The sequence below is a fragment of the Sciurus vulgaris genome (genome assembly GCF_902686455.1).
Source record: "Sciurus vulgaris genome assembly, chromosome: 2".
NCBI classification, from domain to species: Eukaryota; Metazoa; Chordata; class Mammalia; order Rodentia; family Sciuridae; genus Sciurus; species Sciurus vulgaris.
This window is the reverse complement of record NC_136462.1, coordinates 92,570,960-92,592,816: the sequence shown is the minus strand read 5'-3', so window position 1 is coordinate 92,592,816 and position 21,857 is coordinate 92,570,960. Positions and strand designations below refer to the sequence as shown.

Here is a 21,857-nt window from a genome sequence, read left to right as displayed (position 1 = left end):
CCTACTTGTTCTTGGTAGATTCCTTAGGATCTTCTATGTAAATAATCATGTTATCTGTTAATAGAGATCTTTCCTTTTTCATTCTAATCTTCCCTCTTTTATTTCTTTTTCTTTCCTATTGCACTAACTAGGATCTCTACTTCAGAACTGAAAAGCAGTGATTAAAGAGAGCATATACCTTTACTTGTTCACAATCTTTAGAGGAAAACATTCAATACTTTTAAATTTGATGTTAACTGCAGGTTCTCATAAATTCTGTCAGCCAATCCACATATTTTAAATTTTGAAACTTCACACAGGAGAACTTACGCTGTCCTCATGCTCCTACCCCCAGTTAAGGCTAGCATGACTTTTATATTGTGAAAACGACTTCACAAAAAAGTTAAGAAACTAAAATCTTTTGTCCCACTAGTGTTTATCTATCTATCTATCTATATACACATATACATACACACACATATATATTAAACAAAACATGGACTACAAAATTGTCTATACCAGTTTCACTGAATATATTACGTATACTTTCATGTCATTAAATTTTCTTTTAGAACATTTTACAGGCTGTAAAACATTCACATTTTATGGATAAAGCATTTTTTTAACTATGCAATATCTGAGTGAGTGGGGGTAAAGAATAATAAAATGCTATGTAAGGTTACAAATACATCTAAGAACGTCAAAAACCTAAGATCTTCCCTCTACTCTATTCCCTAAAAGAAAGCAAGCTTATTAGAAACTCTTAGTAATTGAAATTAGGGATGTCATCAGCCTTTCTTTCCTCATACCAGGGGAAAATGTACATTCTAACAAGCAAAGCAATTCAAACATACTTTGGTATCTAATGAATTATCTTACCATTCAGAATTGATCTTAGTTGTCCCTTGTCTTCAGCTAAAGGAGCCATGATATGTGAGTTTATGTAAGTCTGCGCAGGTGTCCGTTGTGTAGGGGAGGGATCATAGGAGACCCAAAGAATTCTAGTAACCACAACATTACCACTATTGAAAATAACTTTTGAATTGAGGAAAATGTTGAGTAGTAAGGTGGAAATCCTGGAAACTTGCACAAGAAAAAGCTCAAGTGACAGAAACTGATTTAAAAACAAGCTGCAGCAGTTTACTTCTCACTCCTCAGTCAACTATTCTCTCCTACATTGGAGCAAAGACTTTAATCCCTCTCAAGTATTGACAAGGATAATCATGAGAAGGGCAAAATCAGATTTCAGCAGCTAGCTTTGTCACTAGGATCCCCAAATAGATGAACCCTGGCTATTGGGCATTCACACAAACCTAGGGTGTCCAGTGTGGCCTGGCATCAACAGTTTTGGGGGCTCATACTTAGGAGAGTTAAAGCAAATGAGGGGAATCTCATTAAAGTTAGCACAACATAATAGAGCTACTGTCAAAAGCTAGCTGCTTAAAGGTCTTGGTGATCATGTGTTTCCCCTTTCTCCTTACTTTAGACTAGTATTTCCAAAACTTTTCCTAATGAGAAATTACTGTGATTTCCCTGAAGTTCCATAACTGCTAATGAGGAAAAAAATTTACTTAGCAAAAACTCTAGTTCCTTCCTATTAGAAGGAGCATGGAGGTAACCCATTAAGACCTCAAGGCCTACTAACAGCAGAGTTTTGAAACGAAACTTGATTCCCTGCTTCTGCTGGCAGGTGAGACTGGAGTTTCTCTGCTTCTGCTGGTGGGTCTACATAAGGATACAGGTCTCCGCAGCCAAGAAGTGTTGTAGCTCTTAATGATGGGCCATGCCCTCCAGTGTTCCAATTTCTTCTTGTTTGTGGATTCTTGTCTTATGGATTCAAAGAATGAAATGCACAGACCAGGATGAGTGAGTATAAGAGTAGGACTTACTGAAGAAAATAGGAACAGAACGCTGCTGTGTAAGAGGACACCAGATGGCAGGTTCTAGTTCATCTGAGTGTGCTTGTCCAGGGGTTTATATAGCACTTGGTTCAACACTATTGGTCTAAACTTATGCTAATTAGGGTTTGAAAAAGTACTGTTTGTTATTGGTTCAAAATTATGCTAATTAGGATTTGGAAAAGTACTAACACTGTTGGTTATCCCTGAATTCCATTAGGTTTGCCTTGCTTCCATTTTCTCCCCACTTTTTGGGAAGCAGGAGGTTTGAGGTCAGCGAATTGCACATGCTCAATAGGGGCAGAGGTCCTGGAACAACACAACCCTGTGAAACCCTGTGGAGCCCCATGGGGTGGGTGTCTGCACTGTTGGGGTCAAGCTGTGGTGGGATGACAGGTCAGTGGCATGCCTGTGGCACTGGTCCATCCTGGTTGAGGCCCTCTGCACTTCAGGCCCACGGCAGCATGGTAGTCTCTGCGCAGCCATGGCCAATGCTTGCCTCCTGCATTCCATCTGGCCTGGGCTGCTGCTCTGCCACTCCACTGCTCCCCTGCTGCTTCTCAGCAGGGACCAATGGCTAGTTGCAAGGCTTGGCAGCCAGGAAGCCATGTCACTACTAGTCAGTTTAAGATGTATTTACTGAGTACCTGCCATGTGTAAGGTCCTGGTGATAAAGCCCATAAATTTGCTATGCTTTAAAGGAAGTGGTAGACAATTTACTAAGTGGGACATAGCAGAAAGATCTTGTTTGAAACATATACAAAAGTAGTTCACCTTTGGCTGAGGATTTGGCTCAGTGGTAGAGGATTGCCTGGCATGAATGAAGCCCTGGATTTGGTCCCCAGAACCCGCCCCCCCATTCCCAAAAAAAGTAGTTCATCTCTTTACAGCTCAAAAGTGTAACACTCTGGGCTTCAGATGATTCCACTTCTTTCTCAATTCAGATCTGGTGCTGTCAGAAGCAAAGATGTAGCTGATGGATTCATAAGACAGATCCCACACCTGAGACTGGGTCAAATTAAATGTTTCAGCAGCCAGTTGGTACTCTTGAGAAAGATATGTTGCAAAAACACCCTTATCATCAGTCTGTCAATATAAATAAGAATGTTTCAAAATGAGTAAGGAAAATACTTTTAAAAAATAACTTTTTTTAATTCCCCCAGATATTGCCCAGGACCCCTTCCTTTAGAACCAAACCAGAGTCATTCTGGCCCTTTGCAGCCTCTCAAGGACAAATCCCCTCTTAACACTTTTACTCAGGCATTCCCCTCAGGCACTTAAAAGCAACTTACTTAAAAAAAAAAAAAAAGCAAAATACTTTAAACAAAACACCTTACACAGATCACAGAAGGATGAGCAATGCTGTACCAAAATCCAAAGTGATGCTGGTCATAAGATGGAACTGTCTGACTTTTGATGTTTGAGGTCAAACACAGTTCTAGATGGAAGGGGGAAAGGAAAAAAAAAACCTCATTTAAAGCAGGTAAGTAAACTCATTCAGTGCTCACCAAGATAACTGGTGAGAAACCTTTACAAACCATGTTGGTTTGCAGTAGTTTTATTATTCTACAAAACTGACCTTATGTGTGATATAAAAATTTACAGTTCAATTAATGTAGTTGTACAGGAAGTATGTGCTTAAGTATGGCAGCAACTATACCAGGCAAGGAGTTATATTCTTTTCACAGCCACATGATTCCCTTTCTTTACCAGAATGAAGAGCAAAGAAGAATGTTATAAGTTAGTCATGATGAACATTATGACAGTAGAGCAGAAGGTTTTTTGAAGGGTTATTGTAGTTCCTCCTAGTCTTATAGTAGAGACCAAACAAAGGTAAGGAAACCTTTTTTAACACTGCTTGAGTGTTACAGCACTATAAAGAGGCAAGAGTGAGTCATATATTTTTCCCGTGGCTTCTAAGAAAACTCCTGAACACCCTTTACCCAGACCATCCATTCACTGCCTGCTACTTCTGGGTAAGTTCATCTTAAGAATTTGTTGTGCTATTAACAAAATTCCTACCTTGAAACACTGTACTTGGCTCCTCAGACAGAGTAAAATACTTCACTGACTTGACTGCTGGCATCTGCTCACTTGGATAAAGGAGCCTCAGTACAGGTCCATCAAGTCCAGGTGATGCCCCCTCACTTAGCTGGGAGTAGAGCTGGGCCACCATACCAAATAAGATCATTATGAAAGAGGTTTCCATTCTCTCTACTTTTGTGGATATTTAAAAATCTTAGTAAAAAAAAAACTCACTATGAATTGCTAAAAACTCCAAATAATTAAAAAAGTATCCATCAAAGGTTTTAGTAAACTGATGGATTTGTAAATTTAGTAAATTGACCATTCAGTAAAATGATTTGTAGGCATTCACTTCTTGCCTTCTTCAGAAAGATCTTCCCTGACCACCAAAAAAGTGGTTATCTGATCACTATTTTATCAGCCAGTTTAATTTTCTTCATAGACCATAACAGTGATAATTTCCCTTGTATTTGTTTACTATCTGTTCTCCACTAGAATGATTTACTTGAGAAGGAAACCCTGCCTGTTTTGTTTATTGCTATATTATAAGCAATTAACAGCAATAACAACAAAGTAGGCACTTCATAAATAAATCCACCAAGTATGTAAGGTCAAGAGACATATAAAAATATATATTTGAGAAGGAGGGACTGTATAGTGGGAAAAGAGGGGTGGGGGGGAAGGAAAAAATAACAGAATTAATCAAAACATCATTACCCTATGTAAATGTATGATTACACAAATGGTATGCTGTTACTCCATGTACAAACAGAAACAACATGTATCCCATTTGTTTACAATAAAAATAAATTTAAAAAATAAAATAAAATAAAATTAGATTAAAAAATATTTTATGTAGTTGAATAGAAAAAAATTTTGATGTTGTTGGACTCTTTATACTATGATTTCTATGCATTAGTAAGACAGGTTAGCAAGGTGATTTGTGATGCATGCTTAATTTTGTTTTATGTTTAATTCATGCTACTTAAAAAAACATTTTCATATTTTAAATTAACTCGTTGCAAATTTAATCAAACCCTAAATAAAAGCTCTGCAATTGAAAAAAATATATTTGAATTTTCCATAATTAGTTTTTAAATAAATGTTACATATTTTCATTACATGTCAATTTCATAAAAGCTATTTTCAAAATCCTGGTGACCCTTAGTCCTTCAAAAAATACTTACTGAAGATTATAGGGTGAACAAGACAGAGAGGGACCCACTTTCATAGAGCTTTCATTCTAACAGGAGTTAAAACTCACTTAAATGAGGCTCAGAAAACACATATCCAATGCATCTTTGAATTCTATATGGTATTTATAATTTCAGAACACTACTTTTCCATTTATGGCTTGCAATCTGGGGGATTAGAGAAGAAAAGCCAGAGAGTTATCTGGGAGACCTGAAATCTAAGCCTTACCCAGTGGTATCCGGTGTTGCCTCACAAAGTCCACCAGATCAAGGGATCCTTCCTCAGAGGAATTGAGAAATGTTCCATGCCCAATTCTGTCAGGAAGCAGATCCAGGAGCATTTGTGTTTCTTTATTTTGGTTTGGAATCTTCAGAAAAGTGAAACAAAGGGATAAATGATCTCTTTCATTTGTTCTTTTTTAAAAATGTTTTTAGATATTGGTGGACCTTTATTTTATTCATTCATTTATATGTGATGCTGAGAATTGAACCCAGTGCCTCACACATGCTAGGCAAGCACTCTACCACTGAGCCACAACCCCTACCCCTTTCAGTTGTTCTTACAAGCTTTTTTTTTCTACAGTGCATACTCTGTCCCTCTATGTAGTTAACACAGATAGCTGAACTATTAATATCTTTCCAGCTCTCTTTATCGTTTTTTGTTTTAGTTTTGGGTGCTGAGACTGAATGCAGGGCCAGGTACTCTACAGTACACTGAGCTACATTCAGAACCCCTTCTTCCTTTTATCTTATTCATTCCTCAATACTATTCTATATTCATTTCAGTAATAACAATAAACTTAAACTTTCTATGAACTTGCTTTATGCCTTTCCACATCAATTCTTTAAGAATATTACAAAGTGTTAAGATGAAGACATTAAAACTCAGAAAAGATAATTTCAAAAAACAAAATACCTAACTCTATATGCATGTGTGTTTTGTGTTGTGTCTATGTGTTCAAAGATAATCAAAAAGACTTAGAAAAATATAAAAACAAAACTGTTAACAGCATTAACTCTGGGGAATAGAATTGAAATAGGAAGGGGACTTTCCATTTTAATTTTTTTCCTTCTGATTATACTTCCCTGTACTTGAAATTTCTTCAGGTACATAAAACTTTTATAGTTAAAAATATAAAGAATTTTTAAAAAGTTGTTCAAGGTCCTAGAGCTAATGTATGGTGGAGATTAAGGGTAAAACCTAACTCCATCTGACTCCAGGGCCCAGACATCTCACACATAATGTGCTCCTATTTTATTCTGACAAAGCGCACTACCACAATTACCATGAAAATATCCAGCTGTACTCTTTATCTCCTAGATAGCCCAAAGGCCCAAAAGGTAAATGATTGGAACATTTTTAAATGAAATGTTACAATTCAAACAAGAAGAGCAATAGAATCTAAGGTATACCTCAAACAGAAACTTCAGCCAGGTGCCTACCACCACACCTAGCCCTTACCATTTTAATTTACATTTTAAAATATTTCAAGGCTGGGCATGGTGGCACATGCCTGTAATCCCAGTGGCTCAGGAGGCTGAGGCAGGAGGATCACAAGTTCAAGGCCAGCCTCAGCAACTAAGCAAGGCCCTAAGCAACTTAGAGACCCTGTCTCAAAACTTAAAAAAAGGGCTGGGGAAATGGCTCAGTGGTTAAGTACCCACGGGTTCAATCTCTAGTATCAAAAAAAAAAAAAAAAAAAAAAAATCTGCAACTAAAAATATTCGTACATTCCCCCTTCAAAAATGTTTTTTCTAAGCCAGGTTTATTTTTAGTTACTCAAAAATAACTATTATATTCTGTGAGAATCTGCCCTCTTTCACTTAAGACAATATTATTTACCTCTGAAAGATGCAATGCCAACTTCAGACCTGTTTTTTTAGCTTCTAAAAGAGGTTCCAAGAAATCTTTTGCTTGTCCTATCTTGAAGATAAAAGTTAAAATGAGGATACATGAGAATTCTAGGCAAACTGAGGAACTGGATACTCTGTCCCATTAAACAAATAAATAAAAAAATGGCAGACCAATTTGCACATTTTATAAAACACCTACAATGTGCTATACACTTTGGGGAATACAAAGCTGACAAAGGCACAGTCCCTGCCCTCAAGAATCTTAAGCCCAATATCAGTGAACCTGAGGTCAATCAGCTAGACTATATATGGCAGTTAACACATTTTATTTTTGGAAAGATATCTAAATATGTAGTGCTCAGGAGAACTCACTTGATTCAGGAAATTTTATGATTACCAAAAAACTGTTAAATGAAAATAAGATGCAGGGCGGGGTTGTGGCTCAGTGGCAGAGCCCTTGCCTAGCATGTGTGAGGCCCTGGGGTTCAATTCTCAGCACCACATATAAATAAATGAACAAAATAAAGGTCCCCCTTTGGCTTATTACATGTGAGGCCAATGACCCATACTGGGGTAGGGGCAAGGCAGGTGTATAGCCAGGCCTCTGCCTGTTAGGAGCCAACTGTCTGACTGCTGAGGAACAGGAAGCAAATAGTTACACAAATAAATATATAACTAACATTGCTTTAAAAAAAAAAAAAAGAAAGAAAATAAGATGCAAGTTGGATGTGATGGTGCACACCTGTAATCCCAGTGGCTTGGGAGGCTAAGGCAGGAGAATTATACAAAACAAGGCTGAGGATGTGGCTCAGTAGTCAAGTGCCCCTGAATTCAATCCCCGGTACCCCCCGCAAAAAACCAAGATGCAGAATAGTCCACGTTTAGACAAAGTCATTAGAACTAGTTTCACTGAACATTCTAATCATTCAGGGGTTTTCAGCTAGACAATCTTGCTCTCCAGGGAACATCTGGCAATTACTGGAGATATTTTTGGTTGCCACATGGGAGGTTGTTACTGGCATCTAGTAGGTAGAGGTCAGGGATGCTACTAAACATCCTATAAGGCACAGGGCAGCCCCCACAACATAGAATTATCTGGCCCAAAATGTCAAAACGTCTGCTTGAATCTTTCACTCAAGCAACTCAGGAAAACTTTTCTTATCTGGGGATTCTATGAGAATAATTAAGCCTTAATACTCTAAGACATCCATCCCCTGTACCTAAGGAACTAACTTATCTTCCATGCATATGAGCTGGTAACAGTTGTGCACCATCTTTAAAGAATGGAGAAAATGGTTACATAATGAGGCAAAAAAAAAAAAAAATTAAGGATGTTTAATTCTTTCATAGAACTTTGTTGAGAATAGCTGTTCTATCTAGACATTCATCATCCAAGGCAGAACAAAGCTTCATTCACAGAGTATGGGGTGGAATCTCTGGAAAAGGTAGGATGCTCCAAGTTAATCCTTACCTCACTGAATGATTCTACCTTTTAGAAATAAAATACATTTAGAAAAACTTACAGTAGGGTCTCCACTGAGGTCAAGGCCAAGAACTGTATCCTCAGTAGAAAGGAAGAACTCTTCAGCAAGTTTAACAGTCTCCTTGGCTACTAAAGGGCCACCTCTTCTGTCAATTGCCATCAAGTATCTTTAATATAAGATGAAATATAATAGATGAAAATTATAGTGGTATAAATGAAATAAAAAACAACTCTGGTGTGGCTGGACAGGTATAGCAAGCCACATGTAATACAGCTTACTAGGAAAAGCAAAGCCTGCATCTAGACATCATGACATTTTACTATACCAGGGAGAATGAGATGTGAATTCTTAAATAGCATCAAATATCTAGTTAGTGTTCACATTTCTAATTGTCTCACTTATTTTGTTTATTATTTGACTTTTTATAGTTTGTTTTTACAGATTTTTTTTTTTTTTTTTTTTTTTTTTTTTTTTTGTGGTGCTGAGGATGGAACCCATGGGCCTTGTGCATGTGAGGTATGCATTCTACCTAGTGCATTATATTCCCAGCCCTGTTTTAACAATTTCTTGATACAGAACCCAAATAAGGTCTACATCTTGATTTAGTCACTGTATCTCTCTCTTTTTTCTAATCTACAGCCACTCATTCTTCTCCTTCCCCCATTTCCAACCCCACCTCTTTTCTTGTTATTTATTAAAGAAAATCATGTTGTTCATTTTGTTGATTATGTCTGGTGTTAACATGTTCTCCTGTCTCTTCTACTTCCTATAAACTGATAATTGGATCTAGTCTAGAGGCTTAATCAGAATAGATTCAATCTTTTGGCAAGAATAAATCACTGATAGTATTTTCTCAGGAAGACAGATTCATTATTTCATTAGGGATTACAAAATTAATATAATTCTAATTCTAAAATATATTAAATATTTGATACAAACTCATTCTTCATATATTAGTTGGAATTCAATAGGACTTAAATACCCAAAGAACCCCTGCTTTATTGTTGTGATTTTCTTCAGCATTTATTAATTTATTTATTCACAAAATAAATTCCTCTAGCATTTGTTCATTTATTTACAAAATTTGGATCAACTGTATAGAAGACACAGGGTCTTTTCCTTCATTCAATTTCCTATGCCACTGAGTAATGCTAGAAAATAGTATAAATCATATTAACATACCATAATGTAATTGACCTCTGATGGCTGGATATTTTAGGATATTTTCTTTTTTCGTTATAAATACTATAATAGTCTTATGCATACATTAATCTATCTCCTTACAATCCATTTCCAGATCTGTTTCTTTTATGATTCACTACTGATCAGAGGAAAAACCTTCAAAAATATTGATACACAGTGCTCATTAAAGAGATTTTATTAATTACATATGGTATATTATACAACAGCAGTGTATAACTTAACAAACATTGGTTCTTTTTTTAAACTACTGAAACAAAACTGTGATCCCTCCTTTTAAAACTATCTGATTAATGAGGATAAATATTTTCTATATATTTAGTGACCATCTGTATTCTAGTCTTGTCTTCTGCTTGGTCTTTTATTGGGCTTTTAGTCTAGTTAAGTTTAATTTTTTAGAGATCTTATAGCCTGAAACTACCTAGCTAACTTGCCTTCTTTCTTCACTCAAGGACTTACTGAGTCCCTACTATCTGCCTGCTGTTCAAAGTACTGGAGACAGTGGTAAACTAAAGATAAAGCCTCTGGCCTCTCTGAACTTAAATTCTGGTAGGTGGGTATATGTACACAAATAACAGAAGATAATTCTGTATCTCTTATAAAAGGAATGCCATAAAGGAAACAGATGGTGACTACAGAATTTGTGTGTGTTTGTGTTGGGGGGTGCACTTAAAGTGCTAAGGAAGGCTGTTCTGAGGAAGTGACAGCCAAATTGAGACCTAAAAATAATGTGAAAAAGCCTGCTGTGCAAGGATACGATGGAGGGGAAAGTGGCAGGAAGTACAAGGTGGTAAGTGGGATAGTTTTGGCTTATTTTAGGAACAGAGTACAGACCAGTGTGTAGTAATTGAGGATAACTGGCCTAGATGAGCTGTTAAATAACAGAGGCAATCAGATCACAAGGACCATGGAGGCCATGGTAAGAAATCCACTTAAACTGGGCATGGTGTCACATGCCTATAATCCCAGTGGCTTAGGAGGCTGAGGTAGGAGGATCATGAGTTTAAAGCTAGCCTCAGCAAAAGCGAGGTGCTAAAGCAATTTAGTGACACCCTGTTCTCTAAATAAAATACAAAATAGGGCTGGAGATGTGGCTCAGTGGTTGAGTGTCCCTGAGTTCAATCCCTGGTACCACCTGCTGCCAAAAAAAAAAAAGTCCACTAAAAAGTTTAACAGCAATGAGAAGCCATACTCCACTCAAGTAAAAATACTCAGAATTCAGAATTCTATTGCCACATGAATAAATTCAGAATTGTATTCTCATCTTAAACAATAAGGTTCTTGATTCTATTTTTTTCTCTTATAGGTAGAAATCAGTTGATGGTTAATTTTGTAAAAATCCATAACATCTATATAATGATGTAGAAAAATATCACATTCTACTGTTTTTGTTTGTTTGTTTGTTTTTAATGGCTAACTACTAAGGTACAATCTTCTTACCTAACATCAATGTCTAAATTTTCTTGTTTGGACTGTTTTATACCCTCAAGTATGGATTCCACGTAGGTCTTTTTAGTCATTCCTGGAAAGAACACATAGGAAAGTAACAGTAGAAAAATGAAAGAGAAAAAACAGCACTATTTGAAAGTGGTAGAATCTTAGGAGGCAGGGCCTAATTGAAGGAAATAGGTCACTAAGGGCTAAGCCCCTGGGATATATACAGGGACCCTGTTTTCTCTCTCTTCCCACATCCCAGCTATCTGAGGTAAGTAGTTCTGCTCCATTATATGCTCCCCACCATGATATTCTGCCTCACTTGGCCCTGGTGAGGCAGAAAGGTCCCCATGAAAATAGACAATAGTGTAAAAGTTAGTGCTTCATGCTCCCAACTTCTAAACACATGAATGATCAAAGCACATGGGAAAAGGGACAGTATGTTCACTGAGAAGGAATTAAATTCTACCAGTATCATTTTCTCTTCTAGGTGTGCTTCTCAGTTCCAGGTACTTGACACCATCATCTGCAAACTCTTTAATGACATCTTTTGTGACCTGATAATAAAGGCAATGTACACAACATCATTAATACTAGAGCAATGGTCACAGTGGAAGTGCTAAGTTGTATAGCTTTATTTCATTTATTGAATTTGAATTGTGACCAGGTGTGGTGGCACATGCTTATAATCCCAGCTGCTTAGGAGGCTGAGATAGGAGGATCACAGGTTTGAAGCCAGCCTCAGCAATACAGCAAAGCTGTAAGCAGCCTAGTGAGCCCTATCTCAGAATAAAAAATAAAAAGGGCTGGGGATGTGGCTCAGTGGCTCAGCACCCATGGGTTCAGTCCCTGGTAACAAGAGAAAAAAAAACATGATAGCTGCAACATTTCCAAACATCTCCCATCATTCCTCTCATTCCCACATTAAATCCAAATCTGCACATCAGTCACATTCTCCTGTGCTTTTAACCATTCCTCTATTTCCTAGCGTTCCTAATGGCAAACTGATAAAACAAAGAAATGAGGCAAAAACAACTGGAATCATCCATGTCGGTATAGTGCTAAGAAATGTATATATAGAAATAAACAAATAAACCCTTATTCTTTTTCACATATGCCAGGCAAGCACTTCACCACTGAACCATGTCCCCGACCCCTTTTCTTGTTATTTGGGAATGAGTTGTATTTTTCTATAAATTCTGGTAGGGTTAAATTTTCCCCCAAAGTATTTAGGAAAATGTAGGCACAGAAATTGGGTTATAACTAAAAGCAAAATAGTATCTAATATTGTTTAAATTTTAACAACCAAAAAGTACTGAAAACATGTTTTCCTTATCTACCATAAATCCTAAGGAAAATCTAATCTAGATGAAAATAGACCAGGCTGAGGATGCTATGACCAGCCTGCCTTAGTTAGCCCTTCAGTTGGTATCCTAATCTTAATCTGCTTTGACTATGTGCATATAAGCAAGAAGTCCAGAGTCCTAACAAAGGAACAGGGTTGACTGTGCAGTGTCTAATGGTACGGTACTATGTTACTGAATTCCTAGAAGTCCAAGGTCTGGGACATTTTAAAAAAAATTTCCCACTAAAGCCAAAAAGAAATTCATTATAATGTAAATGGATGGGGAGTTCAGATTCACCAGGAGGTATGGAAAAACACACTTGAGACTACCCAGCTTAAGACAACACTACAGCATTCAAAATCATGTACCACTTCTACACCATGTAAGATGCCACTGCTACCTCCACTACTGGGCATAACCCTGCAGCCTCCAAGCCTTCACTGCTGGCACCTGACCCTATGGTGACATTGGCAGCAAGACCTCCATCTTGCTGCCAATGTCACCATCAACGTGTGGGTCTCATCTTTGCAAGCTGGATCTTATCACTACTCCAGAACCAAAGAGACCCAGAGGAACCAACCCATCCTACCCCAGCTAACTTGAGACTGACACAGAAGCCTGTTAGAGAATGAAGGGTTGGGCTGAATGAGGGTTTGAAACAGCAGTCCCTTCCAGTGACTAAAGTGATCACAGTCACTATACAAAGCCCTCCTTTTCTGAGTATTTTGTTATATATGAAAACAAATGATTAATGAAGAGGTTGCTAGCAGGTATGTGACAAGAACAAAGTGAGGAAGATTTATCAAGACCGAGTGAGGCCTATGGAATCATCCCTAATCCACACCCAAGAACCCTTCCCTGGGATCCACACTGTTATCTGCCAGATTTAGCCCCTTCTGTTCATTGTCGTAGGTTCTGAGGGCAACTCTTCTCTTTTTTGGGCTTTCCTCTCTCTGGACTGAGAATATCTTTTCCAGTTCTTTCTCCAGATAGAGTACATCACAATTAGTTAAGCTCCTGAATGGGAAAGCTCATGGGCTCTGAAATCAATCAGAGACAGTCAGTTCTGCTACTTATTCTCTGCGTGAGACCCTGAACAAGTTCCACTTAATCTCTTTTGGGTGGGGAGCGGGGTAGTGCTGGGGAGAGAACCCAGAGTCCTGTGTAAACTAAGTGTGTACTCTACCATTGAACTATTCACCCAATCCCCATTTAACCTCTTCAAGATCATTTTTCACCTGTAACAAGGGAACAATAAAAATACCTACTTCAGAAAGAAGTGTTGGCACACATAATAAGGAATATTGTTTCCAGCTACATTTCATCCTCTCTTTGACATTCTACCCAGGTCACCCTGACTACAGTTTTAAGTGATTCCCCCTCTCAGTGCCACATTTACAAGCAAACAATCTCTTGGCTTACTCTCACAGATGTTTCAACTATTATTTGGGTACCTCACTGTCATCTACCACCACCTGTGCTCATTCCAGTAGCACTAAGCCTAATGCTCAGAATCTCACCTCATTTAAGAGCTTTTTACCTACTTTCATTTTGAAATTAATGAAGTGATAAGAATGACATTATTATACCAACGAAGTATGAAGCTCTCAGAATCTAAAATTACATCACTTTGAAATACTGAGAACAAAGTGAAACTTAAGTCTCTATGGCAGACATTCCTACCAGTGTTCAAAGATCTGTTGAGGGCAGGGGATGTGGCTCAGTGGTAGAGAGCTTGCCTAGCACGTGTGAGGCACTGGGTTCAATCCTCAGCACCACATAAAAATAAATACATAAAAATACAGGTATTGTGTCCATCTACAACTAAAAAAAAAAAAAAAAAAAAAAAACCTTAAAAAAAAAAAGGTATCTGTTGAGTGGCTAATTAGAGAATGTTTCTTGAGTTCCTATAAATACCTGTGTATATCTTGAACACAGAGCTTACCATGTTATATTGAATTCTGCTGATGGGTCTGTCTGTCCAACCTGACTATAAATTCCTTAGGAATAGAGGCTGTATCTATCTTTATATCTCCAAGTCTTTGGCATAGTGTCTAGAACACTGCAGGCACTCAGTCAACTTCTGCCGAACTTAACTATTAAACTTAACTCTCCTCTAAAAGGTAGTTAATGAACATACTACTTAACATGAAAATCAGTCTTGGCCAAGAAGGAAAATGTTTCTCTAGAAACATAGTATACTTCTTACTTTTTTTCTTTCCTTTTTTCATTCATTCTTTTCTTTTTGCTTGCAGTGTTAAGGATCAAATTCAGGCCTCACATACACTAGGCAAACATTCATCTCTGAGCTACATCCCAAGCCCCATTTTTTCCTCAATGGTTAAGAACACTGAAAAGATTTTGCTTCTCTTCACTTACAAAGAGATTATTTTAAAATGTTATCATGGAATACCTAAAAAGAACAAATAAAACAATGTTTTGAAAAAATCAAATAAAATGTCATATTGGTCAGATCAATGATACATAAGCTAGTCTTCCATGTCAGACTCTAGTATCATGACACTTCAGAGAGAACACAGTGGTATCCTTGAGTTCATCATCCCAAAAGAGGGCACAATTTCTCTAAGGATTAATCACTCAATCTCTAAGTGCTTCATGAATTTCATTGTCTACAATGTCCACCTAGGCAATGAAAAATCTCCTCCAGAATATAGATAAGTCTTACCAAGAGCACTGCTATCTGAGGTCAAATATTTCATATGATAGGTTATATATGGAAAACCGGATTTTCTCCTCCATAGTGTGTCCTAACCAATAGAAAATGCTGATCTTGGTTCTTTCCTCATATCTTTTACATTAAACAGTACTTTTTTTTTTTTTTTTTTTTTAACATTAGCTCTTAGGAAAGTGTCTTAAAACTGGTTTTAAAAAGAGTGGTCATAAAAAAAGAAGACATTTTTCATCAGACTCTTGATGAAAGCAAAAGGTCATGTTCAACCACAGAAGAGTAAATTAGTTAATAATTTTTAAATCATTATAAAAATTCGTTCATGTCTCACCATGAGAATATCTTCAGGGCTAGTAGTAAGTTGATGGATAATTTGAAACATCTGGAAACACCTACAATATGAAAAGTTTTAACATCCTAGTCACAAAAAATTTGTCACTTAAGAAATTTCCTAAGCTGAATTAATAAATAGATTTTAGGCTAACAGTAAGTATATATTTAGATTTACAAAGAACTATAGAATAGGTTTTTCAAAAATTACATATATCTGGCAAGGTAATCAAATGACTGAAAATAAAACATTATTCTCTAACCTTGCCTCTGCTGCCTTTACTTTCAAGTCTAAAGAATATTCAAATATAGTATCATTCATAAATAACACAAATCATTAAAAATACTGTCAATAGTCTGACAGTTGAAAAAATGCTACATTGTATTCCCAGTGCCAGATGACTACCCTATTTCTTTTAACTACTAAAAGACTGAAGTCTTATGTATTAAATTATTACAATCTGAAAATACTGATTAAAAAAAAGAGAAGAAACAGCAGCCAGGCACGGTGGCACACACCTATAATCCCAGTGGTTTGGGAGGCTGAGGCAGGAGGATCATTAGTTCCAAAGCCAGCCTCAGCAACTTAGTGAGGTCTTAAGTAACTCAGTAAGACTCTGTCTCTAAATAAAAATACAAAAAAGGACCGGTTCAATGGTTAAGTGCCCATGGGTTCAATCCCTGGTGCCAAAAAAAGAGAGAAGTATTTCCACAACTTCCCCAAACTCACTCTTCTAGAGTTCTTTTCTTTCCCTTGTCAATCATAGTCATCTGATCATGGATTTTAAGATTTGGCTTCTTGGCTATTAATTTCCTCATGGTAGTAGAACTAATGGATCCATTCAAGTGGGCATGAAGTTCCTAAAACAAGAGAATACAATCAGTAAGAACTTATCAAGTATTCACTGGCTGCACAGCATCATACTAGGTACTAGATGTTTGTAGTTTGAATTAAACAAATTGCCTATTAGAGTTAGCTATATAACTTGCAAAGTTTATAAATTCTACTCATGAAATTTACTTTTCTTTTGTGGAAAGAAACAGCATAAAAGTCATTATAAGGAGTAACCATTCAAGAATTCTCACCACTTTTGGCAATTCTGAGTAAAAGCTGGTCTTCCGTGGCTGCTGATGTTCTTCTACCTCCATGATCTTAGCACGAGAAATAATTCTTCTCCACTCTTATTCTTGGTTTGAACAATACATTGTATTTCAGCTGATAAATTCTGTGGTTCTAGATTTTCTTCAGAATGATTTACTTCCATGCATTTTTATAATATTGACTCTACATGTAGCTCTGGACTCAATTTTACCTATTTTAACAAATGTGAACATTTTCAGATGCTGATATATAAGCAAAGGACAGAATTTTGCTAATATACGCTTTAAAAGGCAAAAGCCCCTACAAAGCTAACTTAAATGTATCTAAAGTGGAGAAATGATTGGTAAGCAGTAATTAATCAAACAAAAAATAGGAAAAGGCCTCAAGGTAGTAAGAGGTGTATTAAAACCTGAAATCTGGTTGTTTTTGTTTTTGTATTGGGGATTGAACCCAGGGCACTCAACTACTGAGCCACATTCACAGCCCATTTTTGTATTTTATTTAGAGACAGGGTCTCACTGAGATGCTTAGGGCCTTGCCAAATTGCTGAGGCTGGCTTTGAACTTGTGATCCTCCTGCCTCAGCCTCCCAAGCCACTGGGATTACATGCATGCACCAGTATGCCCGGCAAATTTGTATTTTTTTAAATATATATTTATTTTTATTGTAAACAAATGGGATACATGTTGATTCTCTGTACATGGAGTAAAGGCATACCATTTGTGTAATCATACATTTACATAGGGTAATGTTGTTTGATTCATTCTGTTATTTTCCCCCTACCCTCCCACCCTCTTTTCCCTCTATACAGTCCCTCCTTCCTTCATTCTCTCCCCCCGCATTATGTGTCATCATCCACTTATCAGCGAGATCATTCTTCCTTTGGTTTTTTGAGATTGGCTTATCTCACTTAGCATGATAATCTCCAGTTTCATCCATTTGCCTGCAAATGCCATAATTTTATTATTCTTTATGGCTGAGTAATATTCCATTGTATAAATATATCACAGTTTCTTTATCCATTCATCAATTGAAGGGCATCTAGGTTGGTTCACAATCTGGCTATTGTGAATTGAGCAGCTATGAACATTGATGTGGCTGCATCTTTGTAGTATTCTGCTTTTAAGTCCTTTGGGAAATTTGTATTTTTAATTGTTTAAAATATACAAAGGAAAAGCAGAGATGCTTTCGGATTGGTGTTTGTCCCTTTACCAGTGCTGCATTCTACTAGTTGTAAGACCCTGTTACTTATTCCTCATAGCTTTAGTTTCCTTATTTGTAAAAATAGCTACTGACAACTGTAAGGGTTAATAAGGTAAACTGTTTCATTAAAGTGCAAAATCATACCTACTCTTGCATAGGTAAAGTCAACTTACCATAAATTGACTAACAGGTTATATATCTGTTATCCAAAATGCTTGGGACCAGAATTGTTTTTAGATTTTGGAATGTTTGTTTCATATACATGTTTCACACAGGGCCTAGAGGTAATTTTATACAATATTTTAAATAATTTTTTGCATGAAACAAAGTTTTATGGTGTGAAATTTTCTACTTGCAGCATGGTCAATGCTCAAAAAGTTTTAGATATTGGGGCATTTCAGATTTAAGATTAGGAAAGCTCAACAGGTATAAAGTAAATATTAATCAAAATATTCCCCACAAAAAAATTCCTAAAAAAATTATTCTAAAATTCATGTGGAAAACTTAACTTGTAAAAATAACCAAAAAAAAAAAAAAAAAAATCTGAATCCCAGAAGAATAATACTCAATGTTGGTAAAGGTATGAGTAAAAAGTCTGATAGGAAGAGAATCTGCTAGTCTTTAAAAAACATTTTGGCAATATCTGTCAATGTAAAAACAAAACAAAAAAAATCCACTTATTTTTGACCCTTTAATTTCACTTATAGGAATATATCCTGTATCTTATAAGATGTACAAGTATTTTCTTATAGCATCATTTATAGCAGCAAAAAACTAGAACTAACCTAACTGTTACCAGTTTGGTACTGACTAAATTATATATCCATCGACTGAATATCTATGACTATATGCAAAGATTTCTATGACAGTGTCACTTTCAAAAAGTAATGGATTATTTAGGAAGATGACATCTATTAACAAAATGTAAATATGTATGTATGTGTACATATATACATACATTCATATATAGACACAAGAATTTTTATTTGTATCTTTATGCCTAAAACACACTGTTACCACTAAAAAGTAGGCTGGGAATGGGAAAGGTTGGGAGAGAGTATTTTACTTTTGTTTACCTTATATATATTTTTGTGTAACCTGAAGTTCTTACAAAAAGTATGTGATTATTTTATTATTATTATTTATTTTTATTTATTTATTTATTTTTTTTTGGTACCAGGGATTGAATTCAGAGGCACTCAACCACTGGGCCACATCCCCAGCCCTAGTTTGTATTTTAATTAGAGACAAGGTCTCGCTGAGTTGCTTTGTGCCTCACCTTTGCTGAGGCTGGCTTTGAACTTGCAATCTTCCTGCCTGTTTCCCAAGCTGCTGGGATTATATACGAGCACCACTGTGCCCCAGCATTGATTATTTTTAGCTTTAGTATCATGAATTGCAAGGGGAATTTTATGTTTAGACAATAGAATGACAGCCTAAAAAGGCACTTAGTTCATTTTATAATGCAAGCCTACAACAAAACTAACAGTTGGCCAGCTTTCTATATACACTTTCAACTCTATTCCAGGATACTGAACTTATTTTGTAACCCACTCAAACTGTACCCCAGACTGACCTTTAGTTGTAAGCAAATTTACTGGCCCACTCAATGTCAATCTATGGAAACCTGAAAGTCACCCAAATAGTCATGCTGTTCTTTGCCTAAAATGCTGCTTCCCAACAATACCAAGTCCTGCCAAATCCATGCTTCCTGGGCTGATTTTTGTTTGGGTCAGAAGAAACTGGGGTAGGGGTGAGAATCCAAAAGGCAATGAACACTGGTGTAAGTTCCTTCTACATTAGTGGTATTTAATTGAGTTAGAGTAGTACCAGAACCAAATCTGTCTCCCAGGGAACTTTTTTCATATTGTCATCCCTCCCAAAAAGGGAACTCAGATTAATAAAAATATTTGTTACTATTTATTATGCACTTGCTATGAGACAATCACTGTGTTAAGTATCTTAGAAAATTCTTTTAAATCCTCACAACTCACTAGGTATTATTATCCCTATTTTACATAAACATAAACTGAGATTAAAAATAAACACTCATAAGGTACCCAAATCACAAATTTTACTCCATTTTCTTTCTTCTTACATATTTTTTCTTGCTCTGCTCTTTGCAAAAAAGAGCAAAAAGTATTTTAAACATGACATCTACATTTTACTAATTTGTCATTAAATAAATTTATTTCTACAGTGCTTTCTTTTAATTTTTTTTTTTTAGTTGTAGATGGACACAATACCTTTATTTATTCTATGGTGCTGAGAATTGCCCAGGGCCTCACACATGCTAGGCAAGTACTCTACCACTGAGTCACAACCCTAGTCCCTACTTTTTTTTTTTTTTTTTTGGTCCTTCAATTATTCTTTTTCTCTCTCAACTGGCCTAAATCAACACTGAGATACCTCAAGAGCAGCACTGAAACTTCTCATTTTAAAGATGAGACTCCAAAGAGTCAGAATGCTTAGATGAGTCCTTCTCTCAGTCCCTTCAGAGGCAACTCTAAACTCAAGTATTCCACCAGATCCAACTGACTTATGCTAAACTGATAACCCTGCCACCAACTTTACAGAGAAAATAGAAAACATTAAGTATGAATTCCTTCTATTTTTCTTTGCCTTCATCTAATTCTAAACTAATCTTTATCCAGATTCTTTTGAGTCAGAGAAAAATGCTAATGTTTGCTGGGTCCCACTTCCTATCTATTCCAAGTTGTTACTCCACCAGTGAGTTATCTTCTCATTTTTCAGTTCCTTCAACTTCTCCCTCTCCACTGGCTGATTTCCTTCAGGGGAACAACATGCGTGTGCAGCATGTATTTGCTTCCACCTGAAAACAAAACAAAACAAAACTCTTATCTCACTTTCTTCATTAGCTACTACACTCTTTTCTTCTTCTGAACTAAGCTCCTTGAAAGCATAATTTAACCTAGATGCCTCCATTGACTTATCTCTTATTCCTGAGACATGGATTCTACCCTGATTGTGCCACAGAAGCTGTTTCTCCCTAAGGTCATCAATAAGCTCTTAAGCACCAGAGCTAAATTATATTTTTCAATCACCAAATCTTCATCCTGATCTAAGTTTTTTATTGACTTTAGTATCCAAATTAGCTGGACTCCAAAACTCATGCTCTTAACCATTTTGTGGTACTGCTTGGAGGTAGATACAATTAAAGTCATCCTGATTTCCTTCTCTATTTCAGCCAGGCACAAAATTGATGAATTGTAAATTTCCTAAATATCTCTGAAAGCAGTTTCTTATTGGTGACTGCTAGGCACCCAATTTGGAAGCTTTATTTCAGAATACAGCCTGAATTTCCTCCTTAAAAGCAGGCTCATAATATGTCACAGGGAATAATCAACTCTCTTCCATTACCTATCATGGACATATTCAACATCACTTTAGAACTACAGAATTTTGGAAGTGAAGGGGAGTAACATTTTACAGATGAGAAACAGAGGGTGAGTCTTTTACTCATTCTTAACCTCGCAGAAGAATACAAGATAATCAATAATATACATCTGTGGGGGAAAGTTATCATAAATACTTATAAATTATCTGTAAAGGTCTGTTTCTTCACATTCCATCTGGCCTGATTTTAAACAGATTCTCTTTTGTACGACGAAAGCATTAAGTAAATTAGCAACTATTATTAGCATTCAAGAAACGACTTCTTGCTCTCTAAAGGTCCGTGGTGCTGACCCCTTCTTGGTCCCTACTAAACCCTTCCTTCGCCATCCAAGGAAGTCAGGTCGTCAGTTCCCACACTCACCTCTGACAGATGCCTCAACTATAAGGGCCTAGATAAGCTTCCCCTCAGACTGAAAGCGTTGAAGAAAAGTGCCAGCCCCAGCTCCCCTACACACGTTGTCACAGAGGTAGCAAGATGTCTTCTTGAGGAAACGTAATCCGCAGAATCAAAGAAAGGTCATTCGCAGTTGAACTTTAGGACAAGTAACACCCTCCTCAATCCTGATTGGAGAACCGCACTCTTCTCGGAAGTGACGTAACTCGCACACGGGCGTGGTGACCAGGAGGAGGGGTAGTTTTTCCTTACGGAGGAACGTGAGATCTGTACAGGCGAACAGCCGGCAGTTCACGACTGTGACGGACG

At 36.7% G+C, this 21,857-nt stretch overlaps 1 protein-coding gene across 11 annotated transcripts; it reads right to left on the bottom strand.

Annotated features, from left to right (window-relative positions):
* Nucleotides 1–2,606: 2,606 nt before the first annotated feature.
* Nucleotides 2,607–21,766, bottom strand: MAPDA (N6-Methyl-AMP deaminase). Of its 11 annotated transcripts, none has more exons than XM_079127803.1 (10): nt 21,516–21,740; nt 16,163–16,293; nt 15,434–15,494; nt 11,537–11,624; nt 11,074–11,155; nt 8,473–8,599; nt 6,939–7,019; nt 5,325–5,463; nt 3,215–3,315; nt 2,607–2,963 (listed from the first exon to the last, which is right to left on the bottom strand). In XM_079127803.1, the coding sequence occupies exons 2-10, from the start codon at nt 16,249–16,251 to the stop codon at nt 2,769–2,771; spliced, it is 963 nt and encodes a 320-aa protein (XP_078983929.1). In that variant the 5' UTR covers nt 16,252–16,293; nt 21,516–21,740; the 3' UTR covers nt 2,607–2,768. The 11 variants fall into 11 exon arrangements, with proteins under 11 accessions (XP_078983929.1, XP_078983925.1, XP_078983931.1 ...); XM_079127799.1 differs by lacking the exon at nt 21,516–21,740 and adding an exon at nt 16,519–16,713; XM_079127804.1 differs by lacking the exon at nt 21,516–21,740 and adding an exon at nt 16,519–16,713 and having other exon boundaries at nt 2,749–2,963; nt 3,210–3,315.
* Between the last annotated feature and the right edge of the window lie 91 nt (nt 21,767–21,857).